General features: G+C 38.9%; 2 protein-coding genes across 2 annotated transcripts; one reads left to right on the top strand and one right to left on the bottom strand.

Moving 5' to 3' along the window:
• Positions 1-110: 110 nt before the first annotated feature.
• Positions 111-10,923, bottom strand: zgc:152951 (uncharacterized protein LOC569013 homolog). The gene is made up of 11 exons (XM_042425887.1): positions 10,718-10,923; positions 9,382-9,621; positions 8,979-9,096; positions 6,571-6,723; positions 6,240-6,434; positions 4,857-4,930; positions 4,568-4,765; positions 4,060-4,197; positions 3,856-3,945; positions 3,383-3,526; positions 111-2,988 (listed from the first exon to the last, which is right to left on the bottom strand). Exons 2-11 carry the CDS (start codon positions 9,619-9,621, stop codon positions 2,860-2,862), a joined length of 1,479 nt encoding a protein of 492 aa, XP_042281821.1. The 5' UTR covers positions 10,718-10,923; the 3' UTR covers positions 111-2,859.
• Positions 10,924-12,177: 1,254 nt separating this feature from the next.
• c11h3orf38 (chromosome 11 C3orf38 homolog) lies at positions 12,178-16,703 on the top strand. Its single transcript, XM_042426543.1, has 4 exons — positions 12,178-12,383; positions 12,668-12,843; positions 14,605-14,849; positions 15,826-16,703. The coding sequence occupies exons 1-4, from the start codon at positions 12,257-12,259 to the stop codon at positions 16,187-16,189; spliced, it is 912 nt and encodes a 303-aa protein (XP_042282477.1). The 5' UTR covers positions 12,178-12,256; the 3' UTR covers positions 16,190-16,703.
• Positions 16,704-17,676: the final 973 nt, after the last annotated feature.

Raw genomic sequence — 17,676 nt, 5'->3', positions numbered from 1 at the left:
GTTGCACACCATTCCTACACAAGACAGTTCTGTTTTTATTTCCTTCGCTGTCACTAACTTCAAAGCATACATGTTCTCTTCAAAGAGATCACAGAGAAAGACGCAGCCGACAGACTCAATATATACTTTATTTTAGTTCAGCGTTGCATATTTACTATTCATAAACATATTGCTTCATTGTTAACACCAGGACAGAAGAAAATAGAATTGCTTATTTAAAAAAGTTTTTGCATCACATTTTCCTGATACATGTGAGGTAATTTTTAAAAAGTACAGGAATATACATAAATAAAACAATTTTCCTCAGTTAAAATAGGTCCACCAATTGTCTATTGTTCCTTATTTTTTGTTTCAATCAGTCAATAATGGAATTACGTGTAGTAAACTGAGGGCTTGTATATTACAGGAAAATTTGTGAAGGTTGATAAATCTCACTTTTTGCTTGAGTTTAATTATGGCTGGCTTCACAAAACCTGGGTTTGCACTGTTGAATTCCCTTATGAGGGTCTAAATGACCCTGTATCTGTCATATTGGGGGCAAGAGTAAAGGTCAAACTATTACGGCTGAGCTTACAGGCCAAGAACAAAGTGACAGAGGGGCGGTTCCGCTACAGGCCAACATTCAAGACTGGAGGGTTTTCCAGTATCATGCATTCAGTGCATGCATCATTCAGTTTTAACCATGCTAATTTAACCATTTGCTTTGGAGCTGTTTGTAGCTTGAAGAACAAAAATAACAGCAGAATTATAACATATGACACAATGTCTTTAGAAAGGAATATGGACTGTACAGAATGAGCTGAAATTGTTATGACTATAAACACTCATATTATCCTTGGACCTGAGATAAGAGAGTCAGTGAATTATGGAAACAGAGAAAGCCCCTTATTTATAGTTTCTGTCTAAGCTCTACAGTCCTTATTACCATAGAATTATGTTAATTAAATGTGTGGGCATCACATTGGAAAATGTACAATTTTTAAAATGAAGAAGTCTTAACTTTTAAGGCCAAGTAAAATGGATAACCAATAAGTACTGGAAAAAACTGTAAAAATTTAGGTGGAAACACAACTCACCAAACATTAAAAATCAATAAGACTTACACTGCTACATTTAATTGCATTCATGACTACTGATGTGGGTGATGGGAAATATTTTGAAGAAATATTTTGAATATTCTGCAGACACTCTGGAATAAATAGCTTGATAAACACAGCACATTGTTCTCATGTAGACAAACAGTGAACATTGTCATAGTGAAAAAAAAATGTACAAATATGTCTCAGTAGTATTCAAACCCAGCAAAAACATGCAAAGTGTCAAAGTGCATCCAAAATGGGTAGACTCTGGATAAATATTTCATTTATTCACAATATTACTATGTCCTTTACTAAATAAGTGTGCTAAAACACAACAGTAGCACTTTTTCAATTTAAACTGGAAGACCTGGATTAAAAAAGAGGGGTGAACAACCTTATAGGTTCACATTAGGAAGAAACAAAATACCACTGGGGGTCAGGAGTAAAAGCTGAACAAGACACAAGACAAAGTCTGAGCTTCTTAAACAAGCACACAGTCGCTTTTTTTGTGTTTTGGTTTTTAATTCAGGGGCTGGATCCTACAAATAACCCCGTCCACAAAGATGGGGACTTCAGAGGATACAGCGCCCTCGTAGCCACTGTGGCACACGACATGTGCCATCACAGCAGCATGTAACCGCATTTTGTTTGTCCCTTGAAAAAGCGCTGAATAAAAGTTAATAAGTATTTCTCTAGGTAACACTAAAACTCAGTGCTAAACCTGAGTCATAGTGGTTTATAAAGGAGAAGAATTCACACACTTCTTTATAAAATCTTCAAAAAGCATCTGGTGTTTTACAGCCACAAGTGGAGTTATATTTATATTTAACATCCGCTGGGTGTAATATGAGTTCCCTTTACATTAAGTGTTAAAACTGCAGCAGCTATTATTTTCTTAACCTGTAGCATGAAAAATCAACCGTTTTACATCTGCAGGTTAAAAATGGCCCTTACAAATTCTACAGATGGTGCAGCTTTGCATTGTCATCTGACAATGACAGATCAGCTTTGTAGAAGTACCGTTGTAAGTTCGCAGGGTTTTAATATGGCTTGTCAAGGCAGAGAGTTTGGAGAATGAACCGAGTTATTGTCTCCATCTGCTCTGATTAAATGCTGTGATCAAACGTTTTTGAGCTTCATGTGAATAGTCTAACAAGCGTTGAACTGGACTGAGAAGATAGGGATCATCTATGACTCCTGAGTTGCTGACACCATTTAAGGGCTAGAACTGGAGAGCATGGGAGCTGTATTGATGATTAAAGTTATCATTACATAGTCAGCAGTAGACCTGCTCTAAAATAAATTGTGATATGTCTATCAATTTTCAGGGTTTGACATTTTACACACTGTAGGAAACGTTAATAAAAGGATGTTAATAACAAACTTAATATGCATTTTATCCTATTAATTAGGCTGCTGCAGCATAAAGTATATGCGTACAACTTGATTTCTAAAATAGACTCCCTTCAAACCATTAAAATGTACAACTCAACAAAGTATATAAACTTCCAAACATGGGGCATGGGAGCTTACGACAAGACCTTAAAGCTAAAATAAGCCTACAAGAGAAGAATGATTTGATGATACAGTGCAAACTAGACCCTCTCACCACTAGCTTTGTTTTGCATAAAAACATCTGCATGGTTGAGGACCGGTGGACTGCATCTGGCAAGCAAGCCATCACCAACCATCTGCTTTTAAAGTGGATGCAGCGCAGCAGAAAGTGAACAGACGCAGAAAGACGTTGCATATAGCTCGACGTGTATGTGTTTTGCGTGTCTCAGTGGCTGCTGTTGGTGCTCCAGTCGTAAGGGAGGAAGCTCACTTTGGTCTTCCCGGCAGAAAGGATGCCTTGCAAGCTGGTCTTCTTTGGGGAGTCACCCATGTGCTCAAGCACCCAACTCAGCAGCTTTGAGAGAGACAAAGTAGAAGAGAAAACACAGTGAGGTTGACGGTTAGTGTGGTGATCTCAGCATTTTTATATCAGCATCTCATTTTACCTGTTCCATGTTTTACCATGGCGTCAATGCATGTACTCATGCCAACTGTTGCATTGTCTCCACTGCTGGCATATTGCTTTTACTTAAAGAAATTTGTAACTGACTTCCGTGTATGTCACTAAAACAGCAACCTTAGATAAAAGGCTTGTTATATTTGCTCTGAAGATATGATTGGAAAAGGTAAGTTAAGGGTAAACACTTCATAAATTAATTAGTTACCAACTTTACTAATGATCACATTTCAACCTTCATTAGCAGCTCGGTGTAAAAAGATAGAAACTTCAAATTTAGATTCAAAACTACCTTCTCATCAGTGCCTCCAAAGTCGGCCTTGTACCATTTGAATATCTGACTGAGTCGCACTTCTCTTTTCCCAGAATCCACCACACAGCCGTCATCATTCTCCAGGAAGGCCTCAGCCGCTACGCGGAGCTGGCTGTCGATGTCCTGATAGAGTTGAGTAGATCAAACTTGATTATAGACCATACAAGCTTTTTAATATTACCAGATGTGTTATACAAGAATGTCGAGTTTATTTCCATTACTTAAGACCAACTACACAATAAAAAGAAAACAGCAGCACTGGTTAATATGAATATAACGTGTACTTTGTCAATTTTTAAAAAATCACGGACGCTACTTAGGCCTGTTCTATTTTCCAAACTTCTTTACCAAAAGAGGCTGAAACATTTAGAGTTAGAATTGTTCCCACTTGAATTGCTCTTGCCTTAAAAAACATTAAACCAATCAGATAAGTATTTTTGAAATCAACTTACCTGTGGGGTGTACGTTTTAATTGGTGGGCAGCCCTTTGCACCACAGTTCAAGGCAAAGTGGATAAGGGGTTCAGCATCTGGAAGAGCCACCTAGTGGACAACATGAGTGAAAGCGTAATAAAAGATTATATTAGTGTTTCTACACGATACTGCTACCAGTATTGATAAAATGTTCAACTCTGATATAACAGAATGTCTGAATACTTGTAGCCGTGGGTCTGATTTGGAGAAGGGTCTCCGAAGCTGTGCGACACCTTTTCTGTTCCCTCTCAGAACACCGTTCTCAATGTCCTGTAATGTAAACACTTCTCCTCCAATCAGGTAGCTCACATAGTTGAAGAACTAAAAAAATGGGACAGAAACAAAATATTTTAAAATAATGTTATCCATTCCTGCTTCAGTGGATTAGCATAAAAAATTAAAGTTGTCTTGAAATGGTGAGCTTGTTAAAAAGAAGAAAGTTAAATGGACATGACCATTCATCCATTCATTAAAGGCAGTACCATAATCAAACTGTGCCTTTACATAATTTTGTTTGTCTGAATATAAAACAATGATACCAGGAAGTGCGGTTAAGAGCTTAAGGGATCCAGAAACACCTGTAAGTAAACCCTATATGGACTCTGTGGAATGTGGTAAAGATTTCAGGGTTTCGAGAAAACACTTAACAACACTTAACGTAACAACTTTGAGTGCAGGTTTGTAGTCCTACTCTGTATCTTTGCCACATGTTGGTTGGGGCCCCCAGACGCAGATTCCCATGGATGACCAAGGTATTGTAGATGTTGATGAAGAAGGCCAGCTTCTCCTCCCGGCTCAGTGAAAGCAACTCCACCCTCTGAAGCTGAATGGCCAGCTCACAGTAACGTTCAAACGCAGGGTTCGTTGACATGCCTTTATAGTCCACAGACTGCGGCAGCAAGGAGAACACAGGCATTCATTTTCTCCAAATATACAGGAGTAAAGTACAGTGACTTATTTTTGGCAGTGTTTCATATTACCTTGCCATCAGCAGAGAGATGCTCAGAGAACAATTTCAGAATCATCTCTCGTAAAAGCAAAGAGAGCTCAGCAGCTGAGAGAAAGAGAGAGAGATAAACAGAGACATAGAAAATGAGTTAAACATGTTATGATAGCAAGAAAAGTGATTTTTTTGGCTCATTTTTACACCATCACTGATGGATTTTTAACTTATTTCGCTGTTGAAGCTTTGATTAATGACCATCATGATTGTGATGGATGCTCGCCGCCACTAATCACAATGAATCCACTGATGTATTTTTGGAAATTGGAAAGGACTTTGACAATTATTGAATCTCCTTAAAAGCTACAGTCCGTTGTTTTGTTGTAGTTGAAAGAAAACATTAACAATTAGCTTTGCCAAAATTTTTGTGGTGTTACTGGGAATCATAGCATAGTCATAAAGTATAACTTTAAAGTAGATATTGACTAAGCTCATGGGGAGAAAAACACAAATTGCATACAGATCAGGCTAACTTTGATGTGGTACAAATGAGATCATTATTAAAAAACACTAACTGTGAGAAAAAAGAGCAATTAAATAAATTCAAGAGGAAAACAGCCAAGCATAATTACACCAACACTTACAAAAGCAGTGACGGTAATCACCTCAGTGTAGCATAGCTGAGATTAGCTTGTAAATTAGCCTCTGGAGGGGTGCAACATTCAGTTAGAAATACAACGATACAGAGCCAAGCAATATGTCTCATGACCAAAGGACAAACATCTTTGGAGAGTGAGTTGAAACCTGAGTGAAGCTGCCACTAGCCGCCGTTTTTGTGCCAAAAAGTTACTTTTAATTTGGCGCTAGAAAAACAAAAAAGATTTGCACAATTTGTTCATTGCACAACTTTGACAACATTGTCAATAACAAAATATATTCATGCAAATGTGTGTGAAATCCAATCAAAACATTGCATAAGAATCAATTCAAGGATTCTCATGGTGCTGATAAAGTTTTATGACAGAATTATAGGACTGAGTTTACCCAAATTCTGCTCTTTCAGCAGATTGAGTTTGCACAGCTGTTACAGGTGGCACTGTGACAAGTGAGCAAACTGCATCCGCTGATGAAGGTGGCAACATGTGGCTGAAAGCTCTAAAAAAAAAAAAAAGAAAGAAAGGTCATGCAGCAGTTCTAAGTCACCATTTTTTATGAAAAGCCGTTATCAGATACATCAATGAACCCTGCTTCTACCACCACAATGCTCACTGACACACTACACAAACCCAAAGGGACCAAATACCAAGCCAGCAGCAAACGACACAGGACAGAGGTTAGAAAAATGTTTAAGGACACCAGACAGCTTGAACTTTCAATCTGATGTGTGTATGCCCCCAGGTCTGGTCCAGTCCTGACCTACCCTGGATGGGACTGCAGGCTGCCGTCTGTCCTGCGTTGAGGGCTGAATGAGGGTCATCCTCCAGCAGCCTGTAAAGTGTCTCCCCGCTGTCCTTCCCTTCTCCAAAACTGCCATCCTGCTGCCCACCGCCACGCACACTGACCATGTACTTCTTCTGCAAGAATGCCTGGCCAGTATTAAAGGCCTGAGCCCTGCCTAGCACACACAAGGCCACAGTGAAGGGTTGACAGATCTGGATCTGGATTCTGGAGTTGTCAGATTGTTGTAATAACTGCTACAGAATCACAACACAGGATGTCTGTTTTACTGCAGCTCTACAGCCTTTACTCACCCATGCCCTTCTCTTTCTGCAGCCAGTCAACCAGTTGATCACCTGAGAAGCTCTTTTTGTATAAAGTCAGTCCCCTTCTATGATTGCCAATCACACTGCCATGTTTGAGGTCCTCTACCAGGTCCGCAAACTCATCTCTCTCACACTGAAACTCTGTGAGAGCAGAGTCACACATACACAAACAGACAGAGATACACATGTTCACACTAACATGTAAAAAAAGGAAGATGTGGATGCGTGAAGTCAAGCATGTGCACAAAAACATAATCTGAATCACCAAAGTTAGGTCAGGTCATAGCTCGATATACTCCAATACAGAAAGAGGGATCAAGGCAACAAACTGATTACATGTAAGTGCAGTTGTTTTTTATGGAGAGATGTAAATAAAACATGTATTTTTATTTTGTTAGTCTATTAAATATCGCCCTTTATTTTCTACATGCAACTAGTAGGCTTTTTATAGATGGACCAGCATATAATGCCTTCACACACAGTCTGGCAGGTATCACAGAGAAAACTAATTTGAGCCCTCATGTGACATGCCTCTCTCTGCCTTCTGCTTGTCTGGTTGGTTTGGTTTCCTGGCTCAGGAGCCAGCGGGAGGGGTTGGAGAGGATATCAGGAAACTACCTGCACCTGGGTAGTTTAGGCCTCAGCCTATTTGAGTGGCTTCCTTGTTAAACTAGCCGGATACATAAGGGTTTTGTGTTTGTTTGCACGCATCACACACATCACACACACTTCACTCATCCACACACATGCATTCACCACTGATTTAGCTGACTAACATTATTATTATTATATTTTATCTTTGGAAACTATATTCATGTGTGATTCCCTTTTTTGTCGCTGACTCTGATCCAATTCGTGACACTCAATTTAATTATTTGTGTGCTGAAATTACCAATATGTGGTCTCAAATTAAAGGGGACAATCATGCTTTTTGTGACTGTCTGCCATATTAATACTGTTACGATGTCGGATGTGCATGTGTGCACCGAACTGAAGCATCGGAAAGGTACAAACAAGACTGTTGAGGGGACAAGGACAAATGGATGTTATGATGATGTTGCTACTACTACATCAAAGCTAACAATACATTGAAATATTTCTCTACAAAGAGCTGTGCAGCTGCCCCTTTGGACCACCTGATAATCACAAACAATGAGGTACTGTGAGGCAGGCTGGTGCTGCTGGTATCAGCCAGAGTATCAGGTTTCCTTGTCCATCTTTGCATTAGTGACAAGAGATGAACACACGCTCACACGTTGCCGTTACTCAAGCTTTCCACATATGCCAGCACCATTTCATAACCACTTGGCTCAACTTCTGAAAAAGATGACGCAAAACCAGACCCACTGGCTCTGGTTCACTCAGAATTTGAATGCTGGAAGGAAATTGTTTTTAACCATGGCCGTAAATCATAGTTACACTTTACATTATACCATGACCACTGAAAAATCTCCATCCTGGTGTGAATGAACTTTTAGTAGGTGGACAGTATAACCACACCTGCTGCAGAGTGTGTTTGCATTTCTAAATCAGTGTGTTAGTGAACTCTGGGTAAGACCGCACCAATGAGGTTCAGCTAAAGAGCTTTGAGCACTTGTAACTACCACCACCAACAAAAAAAGAACAACAACAACAAATAAAAAATAGCTTCTTTCTTGAGAAACACAAACAAAATTTCAAATGTGTTTATATTTGCATTTATCTGGACGTCTAAATCTAACGAGAGAGGAGGAAAGAGAGGACATCAGATTTAAGAGAGAGAGAGAGCACTATGCAATAAGTTGTAATAATGTTATGTAGCAGAATCCAGCGCTGTTCTCTATTCTTACAGGCTCAGTGAGTCAAGATTTGAGAGCAATTTGTAAAATTCTCTTTCCTCTGATTTCAAAACTTGTCAGGATTTCAAAACTCTTGGTCCTTATGAACCTCTTCCTGGTAAGCTAGATGTTGCCTAGCAACGCAACCAGCAAACAGCTAGAAATCATTTCATGATCAAAATTAGTTAAAGTAAATAAAAAATTCTATTTTTTATTTGATTACATATGATAATTTGTTGGTATAAGTGGGATAATTCCCTCCAAGGCAAACCTCCCTTCGTTCTTACACTCTGTTAGTGACGCTTCCCCCGTCAGTGTGGTTCATTTCACCATCTGACAACACAACACACTCATTCCAAAACCATCTGACACATTTCTTTTTCTCAAACTAATCCTTGTACAATAATTGCTAAAACACACAGTGAAATGTGCACCAAGGACAAGCAGAGGAAAAGCCTACTTCTGCACCAAATTTCTCACCAGTGGTATAAAAAGTTGTTTCTCCTTGTAACGGGCGACAAAGTGATCTGAAAAAAAGCAAAAGCTTTTCACTTTATGTGGGAGCACTAAAGTCCTCACCTCCATCAGGCTCCCCAGCTGTGTCCTCTAACTGGTTCCCCTCTGGCAGCGGTGGAGCATCTGTTGGAAGAGGCTCATCCTTGACCAGATTCACCAACCTCTCGAGCTCCTCGGGAGCCTGGGGGGGGGGTGGGTGAAACCGATCAATAAATACATATATATGGATGTGCAGTGCCTTAAACAATTACCTACTTTGGGACTTTTTCATGCTTTCTTTGTTTTTGAATTACAGTAGATACAATTACGATGTTTTTGACAGTAACATTAGTAACATTTGCCTCATAAAAGCTGAAGTAAAATAACAATATATCTTAGTAGGAAGCTTTTATCTACCCTCTTTCACAAGAGACATGAATACATCCTAAAAGAAGGAAGTGGTTTTTTAGGTTTCTCTTCTCCTCACCAATTTCTGCAGGTCATCGTTGCCCCCAACATGAACGCTGTTGAAGAAGATCTGAGGGACTGTGCTCCGTCCTGTCAGCTCCTTCACCCGGGCCCTTAGCTCTGGATGCCTCCCAATGTCCACATCACATACCGGTACTCCCAAATGCCCCAGGGTGGCCTTCGCCTGCATGCAGTGTGGGCAGCCTTGGATGGAGTACACTGTTACCCGGCCCGAAGCGTTGCTTTCAAACTCCTCCATCTGCAGTAATAACGGACAGACAAGAGAGCACAGACTCTTTTAGGCTTTAGTTATCAAGAAAAATTTGGCTGAACTCCATGTTCTTTGCCAGCAACATTCTGCTTTATATGCATACAATTTTAAACATTTACTTGTGGTTTAGTTTGTGGTTTAACATGTTGATGATGTGAGAAATGCTTGGCTCATCCTCACAGCTCAGTTCTGTGTATTTACTTGTGTTGAGAGCAGGCCAGTGTGATGTGTGTGAAATGTTAGTGACTGATAAGACAGTTCCTCATTCGTTGTGACAGAGTTTTAGGCCAGCAGTCAATAAATATTACTCAAGGTTTATCAAATCAAACCACCTTGTTGATTTTAGTTTGTAGATAATTGATCAAGGTCCAAGGTTTTTCCTTCATGTCTTGGTTTGGTTTGCTTATATTCTGTTACAAAACAACCTACACATATTCCCACATATTCAACAATAAACTAGCAAACAGAAGCACACAAATTCAAAACATAAAACATGGACATGCAGAAACAAAAAAACAAACAAACAGAACTGTGAACAACACATAAAACAAAGTGTTTTGCATAAAATTGAAGAATGACACCCAAAGCTTAATTTCATGTGGAACATGTAAATAAGCCTTAGAAATTTGCATAACTGTGACTTAAAAATATTATTACAGAATGAGTTAAGCACATTCACTTGAAAGTTGGTAACACTTTGATAGTAACTAATGTTTTCTCTCAACCATCCAGTTATAAGATTTTTTAAAATTAAGAAATCAATAAGTTAAGAGCCCTGAATTGTAGAACGACACCTTTTGTGTCTGTAAAAAGTATTTAATTATAATTAAAGGGGTTTGAACTGTTACCGACACGCATGTCTTTATTAAATCCCCAAATTTTCTTATGGAGTTCAGGATATTAGTTTCAATAACTGAACAGCTACAACCGACTAAACTAACATGATTGATTAACTACACAACTCTTTTAGTGAGTTACACTAATTAGCGCTGGACATACAGCGTTAACCACGTCCTAGCTAAGCTAATTTAAGGAATAGCAGCATATAATGTAGATATATTAGCAAATGATAACAGTACGTTACCTTTCAGCGTTTGACTCCTTACTTGACAAAATTAGATCGCACAGCTGATCCTATTAGTCGTTACTTAGCACACATTAGTTAATGAATGTGTTAAGCCTAACGCCAGCTGAAACGTCTCTTATCTTGCAGGTAAATTGTCCAGCTGCTTGTGCTGACTGTACATCGTCACTGCGCAGGCTAACCTACACTAGCTGCTGCTGTGGTTAGCGAGCTTGTCTTTTGATGCCTTCAGGTGCTCCCCGTAAATTTAAAACTCTAGCGCTGCTGACTATGAGTAACGGGGATATGTGGTGGATGTGGAGATGAGAAGTGCAGCGGCAGAAAATGTGAAAAAGAACCCAGGTGTAATCAGTGTGGGGGGTTTCATGAGGTATAGCAAGCAGACTGTACAAAGAGAAAGAGAGAGGTAGAAGAAAGAAGATCAGGCCTAAGAGAAGGCTAAGCCATGCGGAAGCAGCTAGGAATGGAAAGATTCAAGATGTAAGGGAAAACAAATTAGGTAGGGAGCATGATGAATGTTGTTTTACTAAGGACAAGATTAAGTTCATATCATTTCTGGCCGTGGTGATTAACTGTGCCACTGAGGCAGAAGGGAAATTCAAGAGAATCGAGATAATTGTTGATGCAGCGAGAAAGGTTTTGGATATCATGGAAATTACTAGAGAGGAAATGCAGGGGCTGTTGAAAGAGGCTTTCAGGCCCTCTCAGAGCCTAGAAGTTAAATTAGAGAATGGGATGAAGGGTGGAGAAAAACTTTATTTTTATACTTTTATTTAGTCTTTAGAGAATTTAGGCTTATTTTCAATCCAGTAGAAGGCGATAATGCAACATTTTGCATGCAAACCGGCTCTAAAAATCAATGAAGAAGAAGACTATAAATAATAATACACATAATCACAATTACCATTACAAACCACAACAGACTGATTCCTCTTGAAACTATAATCTGCCAATTGTCTTGGATGAACGTTTCTCTTTTTTGTAAGGCAAATAAAAACCATAGTCAGTTGTAGACTATAACGAATATCTGACCAAAGAAGAGTTAAGTCATACCAGTAGAAAGAAGTTATACAAGAAGACACATCAGAGAATATGACATATTGTATTTATGCTGTTTGTGGCTTTTCTCCCAGAACTGGTCCTGCCCTGAGCCCTCTGTCCCAGTGCCCTGTCAGTTCTGGACCTCTGCCACCAGTGTGTAATGAAAAGCCAGTTTTTTATGTGTAGGCAAATTGTTGGGGCATTGCAGACTTAATGATTTCAATTTATTTATTTAGAATGTTTGAAAAAACAGGTGAAAATCAAACATAATTAGCACTGAAAAACTGGGATTAAAACAGCTGACAACAGTCAACATCCATTTACAAGTCGGGTTCTCTTAATTCCGATAATTCCAATGTGACTTGAACGCGGCAGTACCGTGGCAACCATGGTTTTGCGCGGAACCTTTTCCATCTGACTTGTTCCTGTACGGACATCGTCCAGTAGGACATGAATGGCTGAAGAGAGGCGCTTAAAAATTGAGCTACTGTATCAAAGATGTCAGGACTGTCAAAAAAAGAGCGTGCTGGATGTAAAAAGATACTGAACTTAATGTCAAATGACGACCTGCTTTCACTTAGTGACACGGTTACGAATAAGATGATAGTCGTGGAGAATATTACAGGTATGTTTTCGATCTGTGTCAGATAGCAAAGAGCAAGACAGGATACCACTGAGCTAACGTTAGTTTCATGTTATAATGTTGAAAGACGTAACCTCCAACATAACGACAAACACGTATGTTCAGGACGTAAAATTATTGGTTAATAAAATGTTAAATAGGCTATTTAGCTTAGCTATATAAACAGTTTTTTTTTCTGATGTCATGTCACCTCGGCCTAAAGTAAAGTAAGTTCAGGTAATGAAGTTATCAAATTGTCCTTCACCGTATGTTAATCTGTTATATAGAGGCGACAGAGACAATTTTGTCCTTCACTAAAAATGCTGAGGAGCTCCTGAGAAGAAAGAAAGTTTATCGTGACCTCATATTCAAGTACCTGGCCAAAGAAGGGGTGGTGATGCCCCCGAGCAGCGAGAAACACCAGCTGGTGAAGAGGACGCTGGAGCTGTGGTCCTCTGGGAAGGTAGGGACAGGAGGCAGAGTCAGGCAGCCCCAATATATTGACATGGTTGAATATATGGATTTATAACAATATATAGGAAAAACCGGTACAGGCCTGAACGCTTGGCCCCTACATTTAGAGGATCCAGTGGCTGCTTTGGGGGTCATTTTGCTGGCACGGTTCGGGTCCACTTCTCCCCTTAGAGGGAAGGGTCACTGCAAATCAATACAAAGTTCTTCTGAGTGATCACTTTTATCCTACAATGAAACATTACTAACCTGATGGGAGTGGGCTTTAACAGGATGACAATGCCCCAATTCACAGGGCACGAGGGGTCACTGAATGGTTTGATGAGTATGAAAATGATGTGAATCATATCAGAGTCAGATCTCAATCTAACTGAACACCTATGAACATCTCCACCACCATCATCAAAACACCAAATTAGGGAATATCTTTTTGAAGAATGTCAAATTCTGCACATACATCCAACATCCAACTTAGGTGACAATAAGCAAAATATGTATTTTTGAGTGAAGGGGGGCTTTAAATCAGGTGCCATACAGTTAGGTGGTATCCTCCAAAACCTTTTAAACTTATCTGTAGTAGAGCTGCAATGATCAGTCAATGAACTGATTAGTAGATCAACATAAAATGAATTGGCAACTATTTTGATAGTCCAAACTTATTGCAGCTTCTCAAATTTAAAGCTTTGATGTGTCATACATGACAGTAAACTGAATATGAATGGGTTCCGGACTGTTGATGAGACATAACAAAACGTGGGTTTATTACATGCATTTTTCTCTATTTTCTCATATTTTATAGACAAAATGATTAATCGAGAAAGTAATTGGCAGATTAATTGATCATGAAAATAATCGTTGTGGTCCTAATCTGCAGAACAGCTGTAAATGGCTAATTGTACTGCTTATGACTAATGACAAGTCTTCATAGGAAATAAAGTCAGTTCCCAGATATTTTTAGTGTTGAAATCATTTAAAAAAGGAAGAATCTGTTGGCTCAGTTGCCTCATCACAATTTTGGAAAAAAAAAAGAAAAAAATTTACATAATACTGTAGTTGACTCACCTTGAACAGAAATTCAGAAAGCATGTTTGACAGCAGTAAAACATATGCTATAACATGTGTAATTCTTTAGGATACTAATACAAATACTAATATATACTAGTACTTATACTAATTTGAGACTCCACTGAAGCAGCTTTGTGGACAATTTTTATGTATTTGGAATTTACTAGTACATACATGCTAGTGTAATAAAATTTATTAATTAGAAGATATGGATAATATGACTCCTCTCCTCCTGAACACATTGATGGAGATATTTTCATCTTGATATTTTTCTAGAACTTAAACCGTCATTTAAAAAACATTAATCAGTAATATAAGAGGACATTAATCTGTATTTTTTAATTGAGGCACCAGCTATTGCTGTTTTACTAATTAAGAAACCTTTTATATAAGGAAGAACTTTTTGGCTTGTGCACCCACAAAAAAATCCTTGTTGGATGGAAACATCTGTTCACTAAAATGTTCTTGTTGCAGTCAGAAAGTATGCTTTTTCTTTTTTTCCCCCTAGAGTAATTGTTGCAACATACTGCTCTCTCTACAATAGTGTTTCAGAGGTTGTCTCCCTACAAGAGAAAACATCAAGTATTAGCATTTGAAGATGTGTTATTGAAACATGTCGACTAAATAGTACTTCAGGTACAACTTGGCAGTCTATTTGAATATACCAATAACCTCTCATTCCTTTAAGGTGGTGGTTGATAAAAGCCTTCCAGGAGAGACAGATGACAACAGAAAGAGAAAGTCCACAGAAACAGCATCTGTCTCCACGGACATGAAGACTGAGGCCAGCTTTGACCCGCTGGTCCTTGGACAACAGTTCTGCCAGTGGTTCTTCCAGCTCTTGAATAGTCAGAATCCCTCACTGGGCCAGCAACCTCAGGACTGGGGACCAAAGCACTTCTGGCCAGATGTGAAGTTGCACCTCCTCTCCAGGTAATAACATCATTAACAATTAGATGGAAACATTTTAAATGTATAATTTTGTTATCAACATGGAACTGCTGCTGTGAGGTTTGTTTACCTCTTGGTGGTCACAGCAGTTATGTATTTTGGGCAGGTTTTTATTTATTGCAAATTGGTTTGAAGAAAGACTGCATGGTAGGGAGCAACATGTTTGATATGTGTTGGTCTCTCCTGAATTCATTAAAGTGTGTTGAGGTTTATTATTGTTATTGCCAGGAGGATGCCCATTAGTTTCCACTGACACAGTCGCTCATCCTCCTGGGATCCGTTAGTACAAACAAGTATACACAGGACAAGATGTACTGTACATGATAACAGTTTTTCATCCTTTAACTGATATATATTTCACTCGCAGTTTGAAACTTTTTGTATTAGACGTTTATTTGATGTAGTTTTGTACAAGGTTTCAATCTGAGGAATTTATTGTAGGTCTTGGAAGATATAACTGACTCTTAGTAGAGTGCTCATGTTTTTGACTAGTGTATTTAAGCTGGAACAAAAGACTTCAGGTTTACCTGAGAAGATGAATTTCCTAATAAACAACAGGATATTTAGATGAAGTCTGGTTTTGACAGGCAGCCAGGATAATTTTGGGATGCAGTTTGTCAATGCTTGTGTGATATGAACAGTCAGTGCAGAGATAGTCTAGCAGCTCTGTTTCACATTAACTGCAACTTTAAATTCTAAATTTTTAAGTTTTAAATTTAAGCATTTCCATTTTAGATTTTCAGTTTCACTACAGTTTCTGACTTTGGTGACTCCTAGTGATCGCATAAAATAAAACACTGTGGCAAATAAAAACATAAGCCATCAGAATAATACAAAAGATGCAATCATCTCATAAACTTCTACACTTGGGTGCTTGAACTTGACCTTTGTTTTTCACTAGTTACAACTACAACCCCAAACCAAACTCTGATGACAGAGCTGTGCATTTCTTCCTCAGAGCCGGCAGCGAACAGTCAGAGGAGTTCCTGGGTGCTGAACTGGTTAGCCTTCGTCTCCTGGCCTTGACCAAGGAAGAGCGCCTCCTTCTCAGCCCCAACCTGGAGCCTCGGGGCCTCAAGGCGCTGGCCTCCCCACACGGCCTGGTGCTGGTGGCCGTGGCTGGGACCATCCACAGAGATACAGCTTGTCTGGGTATCTTTGAGCAAATATTTGGCCTCATCCGCTCCCCACTGGAGAAAAACAGCTGGAAGATCAAGTTTGTCAACCTGAAGATCAGAGGGCAGGATGCTCTGGGCGGGTCACAGATGGAAGCACCCGCCTTGAGTTACAACTCTAGTGAACTGCAGCTTCTCTGCAGTTGATGACATTCAAGATACTTTTTTTTAAAAAACATTATTCACCCAGGAAAGGCTTGACTGGGTATGCTCTGTGTTTACTCATTACTCATTTAACCTGCCCAAACACATTTGTCTTCAGAGATCGGAACTTGCAACTTTACTGGCAGAAACCCTTCTTATTCGCTACAGGTAGGTGGACACTCCTGCATCTGAATGTATTGGGACATCATTGATGTAATTTAAAAAGATAAGGGTTTTTCAGATTTCTGCTGCTTCCTGTTCTGGAAACCTTTTTCTTCAGATATACTGTCTGTACCTTGATGCAAAGCCTGTTGTGTTTTGGTAGCCTGTGCCTTATGTAAAAACAAACATGCATATGCTTCTGTAAATATGTAACATATGAAAGATTATATATAACACTCGTGCACACGTGTGCAGTATAATGACAATTGGGTCACTTCTGGGATACAGAAGAAATGTTGTGTGTGTTCGTATGACAATGAAAAGTCAATTAAAATTGATTTTGAACACAAGTTAATACCACTGTGTTTTTGTGGGATGAGTAAAGGTCAGCCCAGCATGTTTACAGATTTATCTGATTTGTATTATGTTCAACAAGCTGAGAAAGTGAGTGTTATCATGAAGGCATCCGTGTGTGTAAATCTCTAAAGATTTGCAACCATTTGGAGATGGTTAAATATCTAAGAGGTGATATTTATATATTCAATATTTGAAGCCTTCACTACAATGTAACTAACACCCACCAGATAGGCTCTGTTGTAATTCTAATGCAGCATGTATTGTAGTACTGATGCTGCTTTTTCCTTTATACAATATAGACATCTGAAATCTCTGGAATTGCAGCTTTATGTCAGTTTACGGTTATTATGCATTTCAATCCTGGGACTTGTGTATATTTGGCTGTTTGAAAATGACAGCTCATAAATAATCGGATTAATTTGTGCTTCTTAAATTTGCAATTGTATTTGTGTCTTTAGTTACACAGATAATATTGTGATGTTTCATTGATGACTATTGCATATTGCTTACACACTTGTATAGCGACACATAAGCAAAATATTATGAGTTATCTTGTTGTGTAGAATACCTCTCAGTATCATTTTAATAACTTTTTACAATTTGATAGAATATTGCTGCTGTGGGGAAAATGACAACATACTGTAGTTGTTAAGAGTATTCCTTGTTTGTTTTCTGTGTGTCCTATTTATCCCGGGGCACAGTTTGATTTGGCACAAAATTTGCATGACGGATCTCAGACTAATTCAGCCTAAACCAAAACAGAATGAGGATTACTTTGAATTACTCCTTCATACAGAGTCCAGATGCTGTGCAGTCCCAAGGGTCAGAGATGTTCAACATCAACTGATGCTGTAGTTGAAGGCCCTTGAAAAATAATCTATATAATCACATCATTCACCACAGTATTGTCAAGTAGTTCATTTTCTTTCTTTCTCGCCAATTTCCACATCAAAATGAGCTCAAGCCTTTCC

The sequence above is a fragment of the Thunnus maccoyii genome, chromosome 11, assembly GCF_910596095.1.
Source record: "Thunnus maccoyii chromosome 11, fThuMac1.1, whole genome shotgun sequence".
Taxonomy (NCBI): Eukaryota; Metazoa; Chordata; class Actinopteri; order Scombriformes; family Scombridae; genus Thunnus; species Thunnus maccoyii.
This window is presented reverse-complemented; position numbering and strand designations above follow the sequence as displayed.